Source organism: Narcine bancroftii, chromosome 14 (assembly GCF_036971445.1).
Source record: "Narcine bancroftii isolate sNarBan1 chromosome 14, sNarBan1.hap1, whole genome shotgun sequence".
NCBI lineage: Eukaryota > Metazoa > Chordata > Chondrichthyes > Torpediniformes > Narcinidae > Narcine > Narcine bancroftii.
In genome coordinates this window covers 12975546-12993464 of record NC_091482.1, presented here as the reverse complement: position 1 = coordinate 12993464, position 17919 = coordinate 12975546, and the positions used below count along the sequence as shown (strand labels likewise).

At 38.2% G+C, this 17919-nt stretch overlaps 1 protein-coding gene across 11 annotated transcripts in view; it reads left to right on the top strand.

The window, feature by feature from the left end:
• The window catches only part of git1 (G protein-coupled receptor kinase interacting ArfGAP 1), a 168689-nt gene that overhangs the window by 93789 nt on the left and 56981 nt on the right, over window positions 1-17919 (top strand). For 8 of the 11 annotated variants that reach the window (XR_011348520.1, XR_011348526.1, XR_011348524.1 and 5 more), the window contains 4 exons: window positions 1943-1994; window positions 4079-4151; window positions 9802-9899; window positions 15864-15975. Coding sequence is in view for 1 of the 11 variants with exons in the window: in XM_069910441.1 (XP_069766542.1) it covers window positions 1943-1994; window positions 4079-4151; window positions 9802-9899; window positions 15864-15975 (335 nt within the window). In the remaining 10 variants the exon portion in view is untranslated. The remainder of the gene's footprint in view (window positions 1-1942; window positions 1995-4078; window positions 4152-9801; window positions 9900-15863; window positions 15976-17919) is intronic. The other 3 variants (XR_011348522.1, XR_011348523.1, XR_011348519.1) reach the window with 1 other exon arrangement.

The following is a 17919-nucleotide window of genomic DNA, read 5'->3' as shown; positions in this document are numbered from 1 at the left end:
GGAAGCTAACGGTGCTCAAACAGATAAGCCATATCTGAGAAGATGATTACAGATATTCATTGCTCTCAATCCACTGGTGGTAAGGGGAGATTCTTGAAATATTGCTTCATACTGTTAAACTGTCAACAGAACCACCTCATTGAACAGCTACTGCTTGAAATGCAGAAACCTTAACATCAAAGTGGCGCTCATTTTAAGCATGACCTATAAGTTAGATTTTAAACATAACTTGATTGGAAATCTTGCTATAATTGAAAGTTACATTGAAAACTGTCAAATTAAAAACTTCAGTGAGAAAAATTGTAGTTCCGTCCATCTTCTTGAAACGTCTGGCATTTAATACTCTTAAATGTGGTGTGATGTGTGTTGTAATGGTCAACTATGGGTTACTAACCTTAAGGTGGACAGCCTGTACTAACTTGTATTCAAACTTTATTATTTGATGGTATTGAAAATGTTTCTTTTGCCAACATGCATGTTACCTAATGTTGTACAAAGACGATATCTGCAATTTCATTTGGCGTGAAGATCCAAAAGCTTCAGGATTGAAAAAGGATTTTTCTATTTACTTGCTAAGGTTGCAAATTAGTAGCTTGATTTGACAATTTCTTCTTTGAAATCCATCCACAAAGAAGTGAAGGATTAGGGTTGGTTACATTTTTGTTCAGTAAGCTATTATTTGACATTCTATCAAAGTAATGAGAACTTTAAAATAGAATTGTTGTTTCAGGGTGTGTGCTTTTTTTTTGTTAATCAACAGAGAATAAATGTGCCTCTAATGTTTAAATGTGATAAATTACAGTCAGTTTTGAGAATGAAAATTGTAAAAGATGTTTTGGATATTAGCAATGGTTTATGTGGGGGAGGTGGGGAGGAAAACAATAAGATTACACTACAACCTAGTCAAATGTCTTTGAAAAATCTGAAATTTTAAACCCATAAAATTATTTTATAAACCTCATTCAAGTATTTTCAATATATTAATACTGTCATTTTCTAAACAACAAAAAATAGTCACCATAAAATAAGTGAATTTATTTATTGCTGCTATTTGCTTAATTCCTGATGCAATTCCCACTGACCCTATGTTGGTTGGCTTTTGGAAAAAGGTAGAGCAACATTGATTTATGTTTTTGCTGATTTGCTTGGACCGTCAGGGAAGGTTCATCTTCCAGCAGGTGTTACCGAATCAGAAAACAAGGGCTGAACCACTGTAATGCAAATGAACCCAACGGATGCTAGTTATTGGACCATTTCCCCGCTGTAGTATGTAATATTAAGACAGATTTTCCTTGAGAAACTTGTTTCTTGAGATCTTTTTTGTTTGTAATCATGAGAAATGTCAGTATCTTTAAACTGAAAATATTGTCCATTATTTAATTGTTAATCATGTGTTCAAAACTCTATAATATTTCTAAATTAATATCTCTCACTTTTTATGGAAAATTGAGCAATGTATTATAACTTGGGGCAGTTTTCAAGTTAAAGTGCACAGAAAGTAGAGGAGCTTTTTTAAAATGTGTATATTTATTGTAAATCTACAGGTGACAAATTAAACTGGTCATCAAAATGTTATCATTAGGAGGATTCCACTGATGGAGGCTGCTTTTCTCATAATAAGTTGCAAGTTGTCATTGAATAAAGTTGCTGAGGAGTAGCTCTCAGTGTACCCATTCCAAACCAAGGAGTAACAATGAATGTGCATCTTAAGTTGCATACTTTGCAAAGATAATGTAGAAAAATTAAGTTTTGTGGTATTGCTTCAATTCCAGTTGTTTTGAATCTCTTGCATTCTAAATGTGTGTGAAAGACTGTAACTGAGCAGTTTTATAAAGTCACAGATTCTTAAGTGTTTATTGCAGGTTCTGTGTGAAATTTAATATTGTTATAGATGCGTATTTTGACCTTGTTCCTGAGTTGTCTTTTTCATGTTTCTCTTCAGTAGCTTGGACTTGTCAGAATTGGCTAAGGCAGCCAAAAAGAAACTACAAGCAGTAAGTAATGAGTATTTTTCTCCTTGATTGCTGGAAGTGTAATATTAACTTGCTGTTACCATATATAATTAAATTACATTTAAAGGTAGCGTAAATATGAAAATTAGAGTGATAAACAAAAAATGCTATATGTATTTAACTTAACAGTTGGGATGTGAAACAATCCATTAACATTTAAACTAGAGAAACTTCAATTGCAATTATTGCATTTCTCATAATTTAACATTTTAAAATATAGGGGCCTTGGGCAGAAATCTCATCAAGTGTTTAATTCACTCCAATGTTTTATTTTATTAATGCAGATTTAACTGTTAGGTAAAAGTAATGCATTTTAACTTGAGTCTATTTTGTGTAAAATAGTCTATTTCAGAGTACTGTGGTCTGCCACTGACCTTCATTTGGACGTGTATTTCATATTAAGTTGCAACAAGCCTTCAAATGAAAAGTTGCAACTCATTTACACTTATATCGTGTGGTGTTTGTGTTTTTCTCAATTGTATATTTTACCTTTTGCCTGCTAACTGCATTTAACTATTCTGTATTAATTTGAATCCAAGTCTTTTTGCTGCAAATTTTTCACCATGGGGCCTAGTGTAAATGTCACCATCTGTGACTCTCGAATGTTTTGTGAAATGATCTGTAGACACAGGAAGACCTACTGATATTATGTTAAGTTTGCTGCATTTCTCAGTTTCTTTTGACATGCCATGCCAAACTAGAAACTGTTCCATTGAGAGTTTCTATTAACTGAAGGAAGGGGGATGATCATCTTACTGCAATTTTGTGTGACCTTGGAGAGACCTCCTTAAGAACCTATGAAAGAATGCACTTTATGTCACAAAAATACAGTGCAGATTTTCTAAATTACTCCTAGGATAGTGAATTTGCTTGTGAAGAGCGGGTGGATAGGGTGGGGCTGAAGAAGAGATCTAATTGAAACCTAAGTACTCAAAAGGCTTGACAGGTTGGATGCTGGAAGGATGTTTCTTTGGCTAAGGAGTCTTGGTCAGGGAGCATATTTTTACATTGTGGATATTTCCTCTGGTTGAGGAGCCTAGAGCCAGAAAGATACATATTTCAGAAAAGGGAATGAGTTGTTTTGGACTGATGAGAGGAGAAATTACTTTGCTCAAGATGACGAACTTGTAGAATTCTGGCCCCCAAATGTTCTGGAGGCTCAGTCATATTCATTCAAAATAGATCAATAGATTTCTGGACTAAAAGAATTGAGGGATTTGGGAATGATGCTGGTAAGTGTTATGGAGGTAGAATATCAGCTACGATCTCTAATTTGTGTGTGTGTACCTATTGCCCTACTCTGTACAATAGCATGAGAAGGAGAGCGGCAAAGCACCAGCATTAAAACCTGATCAGCTGGTAGCAGAACTGGGAATGGAATTGACGTCCCTTATAGGAGTTGTAGGTCTTTTGGCAGGCAGAATTTTGCCATGCTTTGGCTCTGCATGAATATTTGTAAGGACTGTTCTGCATAGTGCCCACAGCTTCTAAAAGCAAAATGTGACACAGAGGTGGAAATCTGCAGCAGTATAAGCTGCTAATAGACAGCTGATCAATAAACACCCTGCACCTTGCCACAAAGCCTGCGGCGGAAGTACAGATAAGATGAATTCCCTTCGATAAACCAGCTGGAAGAAAGCGGGAAAGGAATAAAAATAAACACAAACATGGTTCTCACAGTAGGCAGATGTACTCCTACACCAGGAGACGAGAGCCATCAGAGATCAGCAATATTTGCTTCAAGCTAGTGATATGTATAAACTGACCTTGGGACAATGCCATAAAATATCTTTTGGAGGCCCTTGAATTACAAGGCTAGAAACTATCACCTCGAGGATTTCTGCAGCTAAGTTAAATACAGTAATTAAAATGATTGAAAAGTAGGCCCTGTGCTCACAGACAAAAAGGCTTTAATTTTCTTGAGGCAAAATAACATTCTTCTCAAGATTTAAAATAAGTTGCAACTGTTGCTCTGTCATTTAGACAGCTTGGGCAAACCATCTTTTGAATTGCATCAGTGAAATCTAAAACAACTCTAGAATTCTACATCTGTTTTTTCCGTGCAGCTGAATAATCGACTTTTTGAAGAACTAGCGATGGATGTTTACGATGAAGTTGATCGACGTGAGAATGATGCAGGTATATTAATAGTTCATTTTTGCTGTACGATCATTACTAGACCGAGGAAAGGGATTTCATTAAGAAAAATCTGTAAATTGGTTTAAAGGTAGGTTGGTACAATGTGTTCCAATGGTCAGAGTGGTGTGTTATTCTGGAAGGTAAAAATTTAATTCTGTGAATCAAATCAAACATACCCCAAAGAGTCAACGGCGTTGTGGTAAACCTGAATACAGCATTCACAAATCAAGGAATACACGTAAAACAACGCATCTTTTCATGTGTAAAATGCAATTGGAAGCTGCAATAACATTTAGTGTTTAACAAATTACTAGAAAATTATTTTTCATATCAAACTTACGAAGGAAGCATAAAATGTAGTGTAATACTGGAATTGGTGGTCTGGGCGTCACTAAAAATGAATTGTGCAGATTTGGTAAGGAACTGCAATTGGAATGTGCTTACTGTAGGGAATGCTTGTTGTTGCTGCCAACAGACATTTTGGAGACTGGAAAAATTTATCCATTTTTGGAGAAGCTTTTGGTTCAGCACTTTCCCATTATCTGATGAGGATAGTAGCATGTGGTATTTAACTCTGTATGAACAACAGCATAGAAGGTAGCTGAATAAGAGTGGGAAAACAAACTGCCTGGAGTTCAGCTTGTTTAATTCATCTGAAAATGGATTGCATTCAAATTGTTTCTGTTATTCATCAGTCTGGAATTTTTCACAAGTTTCGTATAAATAGAAGTTAGCTACCAAAACAGGAAGAAACAACTAAAAGTCAAAGCTCATTTGAATTTAATCCTTTGGAACACATGGCTCTAACCTAATATATCTTGGGTTCAAAGTGAATTTAACATAACCAACAATACATGTGGGGGATGGAACTGGAAGTCAAATAAGGTAAGATTTTTAAAAACGTTTGTCATTATTTGGATGGATTTAGCTGGCTTTGATATTGACTATACTCTAAGGGTGGATTAAATTTCTCTGAAGGTTGGTTATTTGACTTAATTATTCAATATCTTTTCCAAGTACCAATTGTGCAATTTGTGTAGTATTCAGGAGGTGTTGTCAGTTCATGATCAGAGGTCTTTGTTTAAAATGTCATAGCTCCAAAGCATAGCTGTTGATTATATTGTGAGTGCCTGATCTTTTAGCAGTATTAACAGATCTAGATGCGAGATAAAAGGTGAACGATGTAAACTGGCTAGATAGGAAAAGGAAAAAAAAAGTCCTTTGTATAAGGCCATTGATCTGTAACTTTCTTTCCAAATTTCACCCTCTGAAGTAGTGCTTTATTTTGCGAATATGAAGTTTTCCTGATGCAGTATTCCCAAATGAGCCTAAACAAGCTACTCACCATACCCGAGGCCATTCTATGTTTGCCTGCTATGCCCTCGTTCTGCATTTAGACAAGATGTTTCAATCTCTTTACCTCAGAGGTGGATATTGGCTGAAAACCTCAGCTAACTCACCTTAACCTGGTTTTGCTTCATCTGTCGGTGTCACATGAGGCAATGTTTTACTAATTGGTGATGACTGTTGAAATGCAATACAGTTTAAAACACTGAAGCATTCTGCAGAAATCCGTCCATGCCAAAATCACAAATGCTAGTAGGCGGCAAACCCAGTTGCAAAAAAAAAAGCTGCATTGAGCTCTGAAATTATTTCCTGTGGGTTCTTCTATTTACATAAAAATGCATGTTTGAGACATGGAAATAGGGTTTTGCAACTCACCTAAGCTATATTACTGCTGTTTAGGTTTAATTTAGACATGTAGTACGGTAACAGGCCTTTCCAGCCCACGATCCCATGCCGCTCAAATACCCCAATCAACCTACAACCTGTGTACATTTTTGGCAGTGGGAGGAAACCGGAGTAAACCCATGCAGACACGGAGTGAATGTACAAACTCCTTACAGATAGCAGCAGATTTGAAACCAGTGTTGTGCTGACCATTACCCTAACCATGCTGCCCGATCAGTGGTAGTCTTAATCTGTAAACCTTTACTTTTGTTGTTGCAAAATTCTGTTTCAAGCATTATACTTAGTCCATTCTTGAAACATTTTTAAAAATAATAATTCTTCCATGAGTGATCATTTGTTCCAATTCATTAGCCACTGGAAAATGGTCCAAAATATACTAGTGTCATAAATATTCTGTTCCATAACACTGAATTCCAACCCCCAATTTACATATTTCATATTGTCAGTCTGCCTTGTGGCTTCCTTTGATCATTTGTTATTTAAACTAAATTACCATTAGATCCAATCACTAATAGGACATGTCTAGGTGGTCCCATTCAAGGGTGAGCAAAGGGCCTGTGTTTAAATTTGAATACTTCTATTTCTAAATCAATGATGTCCTAACCACTATCCACATTCAATCATGCTTGAGAAATTGTTTTTGTTTCCTCAATAACTATTTTGAATCTATTTTAATACCCTAAATCCATACTCGGAACTTTTTTTTAACTCCTCTCAGGTGTTCAATACTTTTGAATGTTCCGTGAAATAATGCGCATTAGTGAGTGCTATCCAATATTATGGGTTTTTTGCTGAATTTCCAATATCTCAGGAATTCTTCCCATTAATTGGAAGGCATCATCCATTTTAATTAACCAAGTTTTTTAAAATTTTCATAACAATACTCTATGCACTAGAGATGAGAGAAGTAATCTTTCAGCCATCTACGATTTTAATACTGATATTGTTAGAACTGTTGGGTCAGGAGATTCTTGCCAGCCACGTCAAATCTGATTCATATTGGAGTCCCTATAATATTTGAACTCATTTTGTTACGTAGTATATTTATTGTCTAATGACAGGCCTAAAATGGCAGGACTGTTGCAGGGTTTATTATTGCAAAAAGAACAAAGTGCAAAAGCTTACACCTGTCATCTGATTGGAGAGGTTACATTCAAGATTCAATTTCTTGTCATAGTAATAAGACCAAGTGCCCTATTATATGAAATTCCTTTTTGACTGCTTAAAGTCAAACAGATTTGCCACGGGCAGAAATTTCCTAAGCACCTCTTTATATTTCTTACAGTCAGAGAAAGAGAAGCAAAAGAGAGTCCTCCCCCCCCCCCCCCCCACCCCGAGTCACTGAGCTTCTGCAGCCACATAGTGGCAACCCGAGCTCCAGATCTGAACCTCTGACACAGTCAGGGGCCCTTCAGTGCCCTTGGCACCCCCTCACATCCCGTTTCCGATACCTGGTACTCCGGCCAGTTCGAGCCCGTCTCCAGCAGTCCGCAACCTGGCGCGAGCAGCCCATAGCTTCCGTGGGTTCCTCGCCTGGAGTCACCAGCAGCCCACCACTTGCACTGGTCCCTCTGCTGCAGAGCCTCCTCACTGGTCCACCTCCGTGATCACAGCCCCGTGGGTCGTCTCTTCTGCTTCTCCTTCTCAGACGTGGGCTGGCTTCCAGTCCTCCGCCACCCCAGAGTCTACAGTCCCTCATGGATGCTGCCGATTATTAGGCATTGCCATCTTGGGTGCAGAGCCCGAAGATGCAGGATCGGAAATAAAACCACTGTTGGCTCCCTCAGTGGGTCGTTCCAAGCCCATATAGAACCGACGGCAGTCGACTGGGCAGCTTGACCCCGCAGGATCGTTGCATCTCTACTCCCTCGCTCCCTGCGGGCCGCACTAGCTGCAGCACTGCCACCATTACAATTCTGATCATACTATATATTTTAACCCAGATAAAGATTTTTGGATACTCTTCACATAGTTTACACCATCCAAAATCTGATTTAGCTATGTATAATATATGTGTCTTAAGCTTTGAGGTTGTTTGGGTACCAATGTGCTTATCTTCATTTTTCTGGAGCAAAGAATACAAGTGCAGGAAAGTTACAGTACAATAATGCTCCCTTGTTGTTGCTCCCTCTACCATTCTCTCTGGAAAATCGTTCTATATGAGCGCTTCCTTCTGTTTGGAAGTATTTGCCACTTAAGTCCCCGTTACCTCTTTTCTCACTCACCTTAAACCTACGCCATCTAGTTTTAGAAACTGCAGGTTGAACCTCTATTATTTGGTGCTCTGTGGTCCGGCACTCCAGTGATCCGACCTGCTTTGAATCTGCCGCTATTGGTTCAAACTCCTTATAGACAGCACAGGATCCATTATTTCAGGTTGATAATCAGTTCAGTTGGAAGGTTAAAGACCTGAAATGTTTACTTTTTGGCTACAGATTTTTACCTGACCACTGAACAATTCCATCATTTTGTCTTTATTTCAGAATATATGTAACGGTGCACTAACCTGTGAATTTAAGAAAATAAGCATTTCTGCATTATTTTGGAAAACTTCTGCATTTCTAAATTTTCTTGCCACTTTTGTAAATGTTAACAAAATATCTTTCATTCTCATTATTCCTGACTGAATGGAAATTCATAATTGAAAATCCAATTTTTTTTGAAAATAAAGTTTTATTAATGCACTTTTTTTTTAATGCAAGAATTCACTCAAATCCTATAGATAAGACTTTTCATCAAAAACTTTTAAGTTCATCACTTTTAACCTCTATCATAATGTGGATCTGGACAAAACTTAAAAGAGGGAGAACATAGTCAAGTTTTAGACAGAAATTTTATGAAAAGTCCTGTTAATTGGCACTGTTTTATTGCAAATAGCTCTTTTCTACAGATTCATTTGGGTTTTGGTAGCTGTGCCCTAATGTTTGACATTTATTTTTGCAGCAATAAATCCTCATTTGCTACAGAGAAGACAAATAACCAAGACATTTTGCTGCTTTCTCCAAAAAAAATGGCAGATCTCATTTACTCTGATTTGGAATAAATTGATTTTCTGCAACTTGTATTTGTATCCAGCAGAGGGTACTAAAATGGAGACGGGATCTGAATGGTTTGCTTCTGGCCAATGTGTTTTCCTCCTCAGTGAATCGCTATTATCCCATCAGCAGGCCGAGTGTATCAAAATTAGAATGCGAGTTTTTTTCAGTTGCAGTTTACTATATTTATGAAACAATTAAATCCATTCCAATCCTAGCAAACAGCAACCTCCAATTGAAACAAAATGTGTTTCTTGTTCCTGTTGAACCAAAAACACCTTTTATTGTATTAGATAAAAAATTGTTAGTCATACAGTGAACCCAAGATCTTAACATCTAAATTAGTGGTTTTTAAACTCCCCCCCCCCCCTCTAAACTCCCATTCCATTTTGAGTGCAATGTGATTAGTAAGAGTTTGCTTAAGGTGGGATGTGGGTGAAAAGAAAAAGTTTGAAAATCACGGTTTTGACTTGTTATGTTCACAGTTTCAGAACTCCAAAGGAAATGGGCCAGTCCAGTGACAATTTTTCTCAAGCCAAATATTTCAGTCACAGTTGAGTCTAGAGCAGTGGTTCTCAACCTTCCCCTCCCACTCACATCCCACCTGAAGCGATCCCTTACTAACCACAGAGCACATGGCATAGGGATTACTTATGATGGGATGGGAGTTTAGGGGGGGGGGGGGGGGGGATCTAAATGAACATCACAGTCTGAGTAACTTAATGTATACCACTTCAAGCCTGAATTGCCTCGATATCATTTTCTCTGGTACAGTCCGATTAAGTTCATGCTACTCACAGAAAGTTTCAAATGGTTATTAAAATATCATGTTCACTAATGTTATTTTGGTGCTGTATTTTCAGTGTGGCTGACCACCCAGAACCATAGCACTTTAGTGACTGAACGTAGTGCTGTGCCCTTTCTCCCAGTTAATCCTGAATATTCTGCAACTAGGAACCAGGTATGTTAAAATACAAGATTCTCATGACATTATGTTCTTCCTTGCATTTGCCCAATTTAACATGTGTAAAGTTATCGCTTACAACTATTGTATGCTAGATCAGCCAATCTCAACCTTTTTTCGACTCTGGCACTCTGCTCAAAGATTTTGGGGCCCCTTCCCTGTGAAACAGTCATTTTTGTTTCTTTAATACTTCTCTCCTACCAACTATAAACAAAAATATTTATTTATGTGAGATGAAGAAAACAAAGCTTTGACTTAAATCTGCTATGGCCTCTGGTGGGGTGGGAGGCTTCAGGCCCCTATTGAGAATAGCAGTGCTAGAAATTGATTAAGATCAAAATTGGGCCCTTGAACACAGAAGCAAGTGAAATTATTATAGCAGATAAGTTGAACAGGTACCTTGGATCTGTTTTCACTAGGGAATATACAATCTCCCAGATATAATAGTGGACAGAGGGCCTAGGGTTACCGAGGAACTGAAGGAAATTCACATTAGGCAGAACATGGAGTCGGGTAGACTGATGGAACTGAAGGCTGATAAATCCCCAGGACTTGATCCCAGGATACTTAAGGAGGTGGCGCAAGAAATCGTGGACTCGTTGATAATCATTTTCCATTGTTCTATAGATTAGGATCAGTTCCTATGGATTGGTGGGTAGCTAATTAAGAAAGGAGGGAGAGAGGAAACAGGGCATTATAGACCAGTTAGCCTGACATCAGTGTAGGGGAAGATGAAATACAAGCACATTTGGATACCAGTAACAGGATTAGTTTGAGTCAGCATGGATTTATGAAGGGGAAATCATGCTTGAGTAATCTTCTGAAATTTTTTGAGGATGTGACAATGAAAATGGACAAGGGAGAGCCAGTGGATATAGTGTACCTGGACCTTCAGAGGAGTGGACAAAATTAGAGCACATGGTATTGGGATAGGGTACTGACATGATAGAAAGTTGGTTGGCAAACAGGAAACAAAAAGTATGGATTAACAGGTCCCTTTCAGAATGGCAGGCAGTGACTAATGGTGTACTTCAAGGCTCAGTGCTGGGACCGCAGCTATTTACAATATACATTGATGGTTTAGATGAAGGGATTAAAAGTAACATTAGCAAATTTGCAGATGACTCAAAGCTGGGTGGCGGTGCGAAATGTGAAGAGGATGTTATGAGAATGCAGGGTGACTTGGGTGAGTGGGCAGGTGCATGGCAGATACAGTTTAATGTAGATAAATGTGAGGTTATTCACTTTGGAGGCAAGAACAGGAAGGCTGACTACCATCTGAATGGCGTCAAGTTAGGAAAAGAGGAAGTACAACGAGATGTAGGTGTCCTTATTCATCATTCACTGAAAGTAAGCATGCAGGTACAGCAGGTAGTGAAGAAAGCTAATGGCATGTTGGCCTTCATAACAGGGGCAAAGAAGTCCTGCAGATGTACAGGGCCCTGGTGAGACTCCACCTGGAGTATTGTGTGCAGTTTTGGTCTCCACATTTGAGGAAAGATATTCTTTCTATTGAGGGAGTGCAGCGTAGGTTCACGAGGTTAATTCCAGGATGGCGGGACTGTCCTATGTTGAAAGATTGGAACGTTTGAGCTTGTATACATGGAATTTAGAAGAATGAGAGGGGATCTGATTGAAACACTAGAGGCAGGAAACTCGTTCCAGAACCAGAGGCCACAGTTTAAGAATAAGGAGTCTGCAATTTAGAACTGAGTTGACTTGAAACTTTTTCACCCAGAGTGTTGTGGGTCTGTAGAATGCTCTCCCTCAAGGCAGTGGAGGCCAATTCTCTGGATGCTTTCAAGAAAGAGTTATATAGAACTCTTAAAGATAGCGGAGTCCAGGGAACTGATTGTGGATGATCAGCCATGATCACAGTGAATGGCGGTGCTGGCTCAAAGGGCCAAACTCCTGAACCTATTGTTTATAATACTAGTCAGACATTAGAATGAATTGAGGCAAAGGAGAAAAGGAAGACTGTAACCAGGACATTATTCAGACACTCATTGTTGTAGCACATCGTCACAGGAGTACTGATGTTGGGATACGAGATTGAATTCATGTAATTTGTGATCATCTACAACTAGGGCCTTCTCATGAAACTGTAATATTCCTGTGTTCAAACTTACTGGAGTAAAGTCGCATGTTGCAACCAGCTCACTGTCTTTGGATTACATGCATCCTGACTTGCTGCTGTTCTTTCTAAGAGTAACTGAAAATGATAATGACCACCACCATTGAGCTGTAGTTATTATGAACTTTATTAATGAAAGTGTTCCTGATCTTTGAAAGTCTAGTTTTGGTGGCATCACTGAAACCTCTTATCCAGCTCTTGATTCTGTAGTTTTTCCCCACCTTATTTACTGTCAGCTTGATGTAATTTTAAAATGTTCAGTGGATTTGATATTAACAAGTCATACTTTGTATTTTGGTGTAAACTGTCACTGCTGTATTCTTAGCAGGAAGGGGGTTAGGAGAAAATGTGTGTTTGACCTTAGCGTTTCTACAGATATATGGAAACAAATTTGTTTCATCCGATTCATAGACTGCCTGCCTTTACCACAAAAATTCAAAGCATGAGATTTAGTCTCCTCAGTTGCCACATAACTGCAAAAATATGTAGATTTTTGAACTTGATTATCCTTACAAAGAAAAACAGGCTTGGGGACACTTAAAGCAGTCTATTCAGAAGAAATACAAAGCCTACGAATGTATAAGAGCATGTTTGTATTTCACTTCATTAAAAAAATTCTAAAAGAACTAGAGATTTAGTGATTAAAGACCAAAAGTAGCTCCTGAAGTTATTGTGCCATGTTCTGCTCCAAGATTCTAATCTTTGGTTTGTTTTTGAGTGAATGGAAAAGGAGGATCCTGGAAGGTAAAGATTAAGACTGATAACAATCCTCATTTCTGAGAGAGGGTGGTGGGATATGATGCAAAATTAATTATGTTATGTATGTGTAGTTGTTATCACTGTCTAGCTTCCTATCTGCTCCAAAGAGTTGTGAACTCCATTCATGGCACCTCACAAACCTTCTCTTTCACCCTCCCCCTCCCACCTTATTTCCATCAACTCCAACTGCACACTTCCCTCTGCCATAAAACCCATCCCAGCCACACCCTCTTCACCCTCTTGTCAAGAAGAAGATTCACAGGTACAAGATCCTGCACTGCCAGATTCACCATTTTTCCCAGCATAATCAGACTCCTCAATGAACTTCACATAAGTAAATGTAATGTTTCCTTTGCTCTGAACTATCTGATCTCTTTCTCTCTCTCTAACACTCACTCTCTCTCTCTAACACTCACTCTCTCTCTCTAACACTCACTCTCTCTCTCTAACACTCACTCTCTCTCTCTAACACTCACTCTCTCTCTCTAACACTCACTCTCTCTCTCTAACACTCTCTCTCTCTAACACTCTCTCTCTCTAACACTCTCTCTCTAACACTCTCTCTCTCTAACACTCTCTCTAACACTCTCTCTCTAACACTCTCTCTAACACTCTCTCTCTCTAACACTCTCTCTAACACTCTCTCTCTAACACTCTCTCTCTAACACTCTCTCTCTAACACTCTCTCTCTCTAACACTCTCTCTCTCTAACACTCTCTCTCTCTCTAACACTCTCTCTCTAACACTCTCTCTAACACTCTCTCTCTAACACTCTCTCTCTCTAACACTCTCTCTCTAACACTCTCTCTCTCTAACACTCTCTCTCTCTAACACTCTCTCTCTCTCTAACACTCTCTCTCTCTAACACTCTCTCTCTCTAACACTCTCTCTCTCTAACACTGTAGTGATTAATGAACATAGATTAAGTAATTATGTCACTTACAAAAGCAGTCACAGCAAATATTTTTTGCTATTGTTGCAAAAGATCCATCTGCGTTGGAAATAGAACTGGTGAATTAAACATTTAAGTTGACATCATGGATTTGATGCCTAAACTGTAATGTGATTTGGTGATGTAGTAGACAGATTACAACTGGCCTCAGTAAACCTGTTAGAAAGTCGGCTGAAGTGAAAAACTTTATGCTTCATTATTTTTAGTTTTGATGCATATGGCCAAAAGCATCCATTTTGAATAAATGGGATAATGTTTACGTACGAATGATAAACATGGTCTTGGGCTTCAGCTCATCTACGAAGCCATATCATATGATCTGCTGCTTTCTTCCGAGAAGATAAAAACACTGGTCAGAAGTTCAAATGATAGTATTAGAAATAGTACTTCTCCTATCTCAACTACATTCACATTGCAGCCTATGCCAACTTCACAGTCATGTGAAGCAATTGTTTGGGAGTAACTGGGTCTCAAAAACAGTATGGACAACCTTGAATAGTTAAATGCCTACTTCAGTGCCTTCCTCCAAAATTATTCTTCCTTCTGAATGAAATGGCAGTGAAGATTAAACATGTACAAATGACTCTCAATAAATGGTTTCATAATCATTGGAAATTGCAATGTCTTGCTGAGATAAATGATGACGGGCAACAAATGCAAAAGCTTTTTACATCCGGCTTAGAATTAGTTTCTAAATAAAAGTTTTCAGTGCTTTTGAAAAACAAGTTGTTTTTATGAACCTCATCCATGCCTTTCACATCTTCAGACTTTTCAATTCCATTGCTGACTTGGGAATCTCCTTGTGTAAATCTCAGCTCCTCTTTAATATACAAGTTTTGCTTGTCTAATATTGGTTTTATCCCAACTACTCCCTTTACCTTATCCCCACTGACTCCATGCATATTTGACCATGTCTTCATCTCAGCAGACTCCAGAATTTCCTCACTAGGAATTTCCTGACTTCAGCCATTCTGTTTCTTGATTTCTCTATTTACTTTCTCCTCTGGCATCTTTTAGTCCATCCTTTTGGCTATTACTACTTCTGTCCATATTTTTTGATTATCATCTCAGGCAAGGGGTTTATAAAGCAGAGAATGTCCAAGTGTTCACTGCATAAATACAACTCTGAAGTTGCAATGATTCATGACGCTTTAAAAATAATTCTGAATGCTTTAATGGTGAGGAAAATGTGGGCATTTTCTCATGATTAATTTGCCTGAATGCCATGTTCAAGCTTGTGCACAGTTCTTCATTGTTCAAGTCAATGAGATGAGCCAGCATTAGAAGCTGGGTTAATCAGCTCAACGCCACCCCTTCTCAGAACTTGGTTGCTGCAGCAAAAGGATAGCACTGGAATATTGTCCCCTCTAGCTATTAGATTTATCAGTCATGAATCTATTTGAATGCATTGGGTTGGGATTAGAATTCCCTTTTTCTTATGTACATACTCATTCTTTTAAACAGAATAAGTTCCAACCAGACTCTGCATTTATCTCCCTCCATGTTTCTGTGCAATTCACTATACTAAATACCATTCCATTAGAATGATTTGCATCTTTGAAATGGGTTTAAAACTGGTCATTTTGGTGGGGGGGGGGGATTGATACACGGAGAAAAACAGCCTCATTGCCGTTTTGATCTGAATTAACATAATGAAAAGCAGCAGGACGGCAAAACCTGCAGAGGATTAGAGTGGCTCTGTATACCCCTATTCAGGCAGAGTTCCTATTTCTGCATTATACTGTAAGTGAGGGAAAAATCTGATCTATTTTTAAACAATAAACAGTTTATTCCTTGGCATGTTCTGTGGTCTCTTGAATTTTTAATATTTTTTTTCCTGCTTTGAAATCTCAAAAGTTCAGTGGCTCTTGATTGGCTCAGTTGTTGGCACGCCTTGCATATTTCCCCAGCTGAGTTCAAGTGATCCCTGTGATCATTGGTTCCTTTCGCTGTGTGGTTTAAAAACTATTTGAAAGTGGGTCAGCAGACTGTGGCCAGGCAAGGGACAAGAAAAAAACATTGACAGAAAAGAAAGCTTCCGAAGAAAGCTTCTGTGAGACTCTTCACATTCACAACCGTTGATTAAATACACCATTTTCACCATTATTTGTTTCAGGGACGACAAAAACTTGCCAGGTTTAATGCCCGCGAGTTTGCAACCCTGATTATTGACATTCTCAGTGATGCAAAGAGAAGGCAGCATGGAAAGACACTAGGTAGTCCGACGGGTAAGTAGATTTTTTTGTTTGTTTTGTTTTTGAGTCGTAGGTTGGTATTCCTTCTGTATTTTAGGTGTTTTGAAACATTTATTCAAAGATTGCCTCTAGTTTAACAAGTTTAATATAAATTCAGATACATCAATGCATGAGGTGCCGTAAGATGTTAAAATGCCTGCCTCAGTTGCTTCAAATCTTTTCTATATCATTTATGGGTGGCGTAAAGGAGTATTGGGAGAATAATGGATGAGCAACCTTGGAACCCCATCGAAGGCTTAACAGTATTCTCATTGCATCCCAATTTAGTAGAATTAACTTGAACATTAGATACAAATGACGGCCTGTTTAAAAATACTTGTGTATTAATGAGTCAATGTTGCTTATTCTATATATTCATGTAAAATAAAGTTAACTTAAGGATTTTTATTTTGAGCCCAATCCTCACAACATTTGTTTCCTCCTCAGAGTGGAAGGATGGTATTTTGCTTGACCATTTGCTCTAAACCAGATGTATAGAAAAACTTGTAATCACCCTGATTTTGATCCTACTCTGGCTGTTGTATAGCAAACAACAGAGAATGCATCATCTGATACCCAGCAAAAATTATAGATCCTGCGAGACTTATTAATATGACTGCATATTCCATTGTTCCAATCTGATTCTTGTGATGTCTAAGTTTTAACTGCAGGTGATATTTCACAGGCAGGGAAATTGGTGTCTGGGACAGTCTTCTGTACTCTCATCACGTGTGTTCATGCAGTGTGTCAATCAGCAAGGTATAAAAAGACATCCTGATTAATCCCCATAAACACGACTCAGATGTACTGTCATCTTCCCGTTCTCCTCCAGCTGATTTATTGAAACAATTTCTAATGTCCTCTTCATTGTCGTGTCTAGTGTTGTTCTGAATATCCCTTCCTCTAGGAAAAATCATCCACCTTCAGCATCTTGGGACTGGTTGAGAAGGGTAGCAGGAGGTCACCATTATTGGAAGCTTGATAAACATGACAAAGTGGACCCTAGGATTTCAATTTGGGAGCATTCCATGATTTAAGTCCAGCATGAGTGCGTGAACAGTGATGCACATCGAAGCAAGTGCACAGTGTAGCTTGGGGAGGAACAAACTACCCATGACATTGCTGCTTTGTTGTTTTGTTAGAATTCACGGTTGGGAAATAGAGTTTAGCAATGTCATGGAAGAAAGATGGTTTGATTGCAACAGATCTGTGGTTTGTATATTTTGATATTGCAAAAAGCCAGTGGCAGATTAATCATCATACTCCAAGTTTACCTTGAGCTCTCAAAGCTTCTGCCCATCCAGTGAGTATTGGAATACTCTCGAATTGTCTCTATAGATCCAATAGCAGATTCAAAACGTCAAGTAATCCAGACTACTATATTATACTCAATTAATGCTGCCATGCACCAGTTAGTTTTGACATTCAACCTCCACCAGCATCTTATTGACTTAAATATATGCAATCCACTGAACCCTCATCATTTTTAGAACCCGTTCTTTTGCTTTTGCTGGACCTAAATCCTGGAGCTTCCCTTAAAATAGCTTTGATGCATTATCATCTTTAGAATCTAGGAGTTCAGGAAGCCAGTCCATTGCTTGGGGAAATTGAAATCAGCAATAAATGCACCCTGAAAATACAATGTGTATTAAAGAAAATGGAATAATGCACTCTTGAAGTTGTCTGTATTGGCTGAGGGGAAAAAATGGCTTCCAGACCACTGCAAAATGTTGGCCTAACTTCAATTTTGTTGCAAGAAACTTGTGAGAGAAATGAAATGATGTGATTATGAATCAAAGACCTTTGAATGCTTCTGAAAATCTGTTTATTGGTTTTGATCCAATATCATTTCCAGCTTTTAAGTGTTTACTTTTTTTAACATGGCTTTCATTTCTAGCACTTTTCCCTTCTACATACTGATCAAATACTGATAGTTTG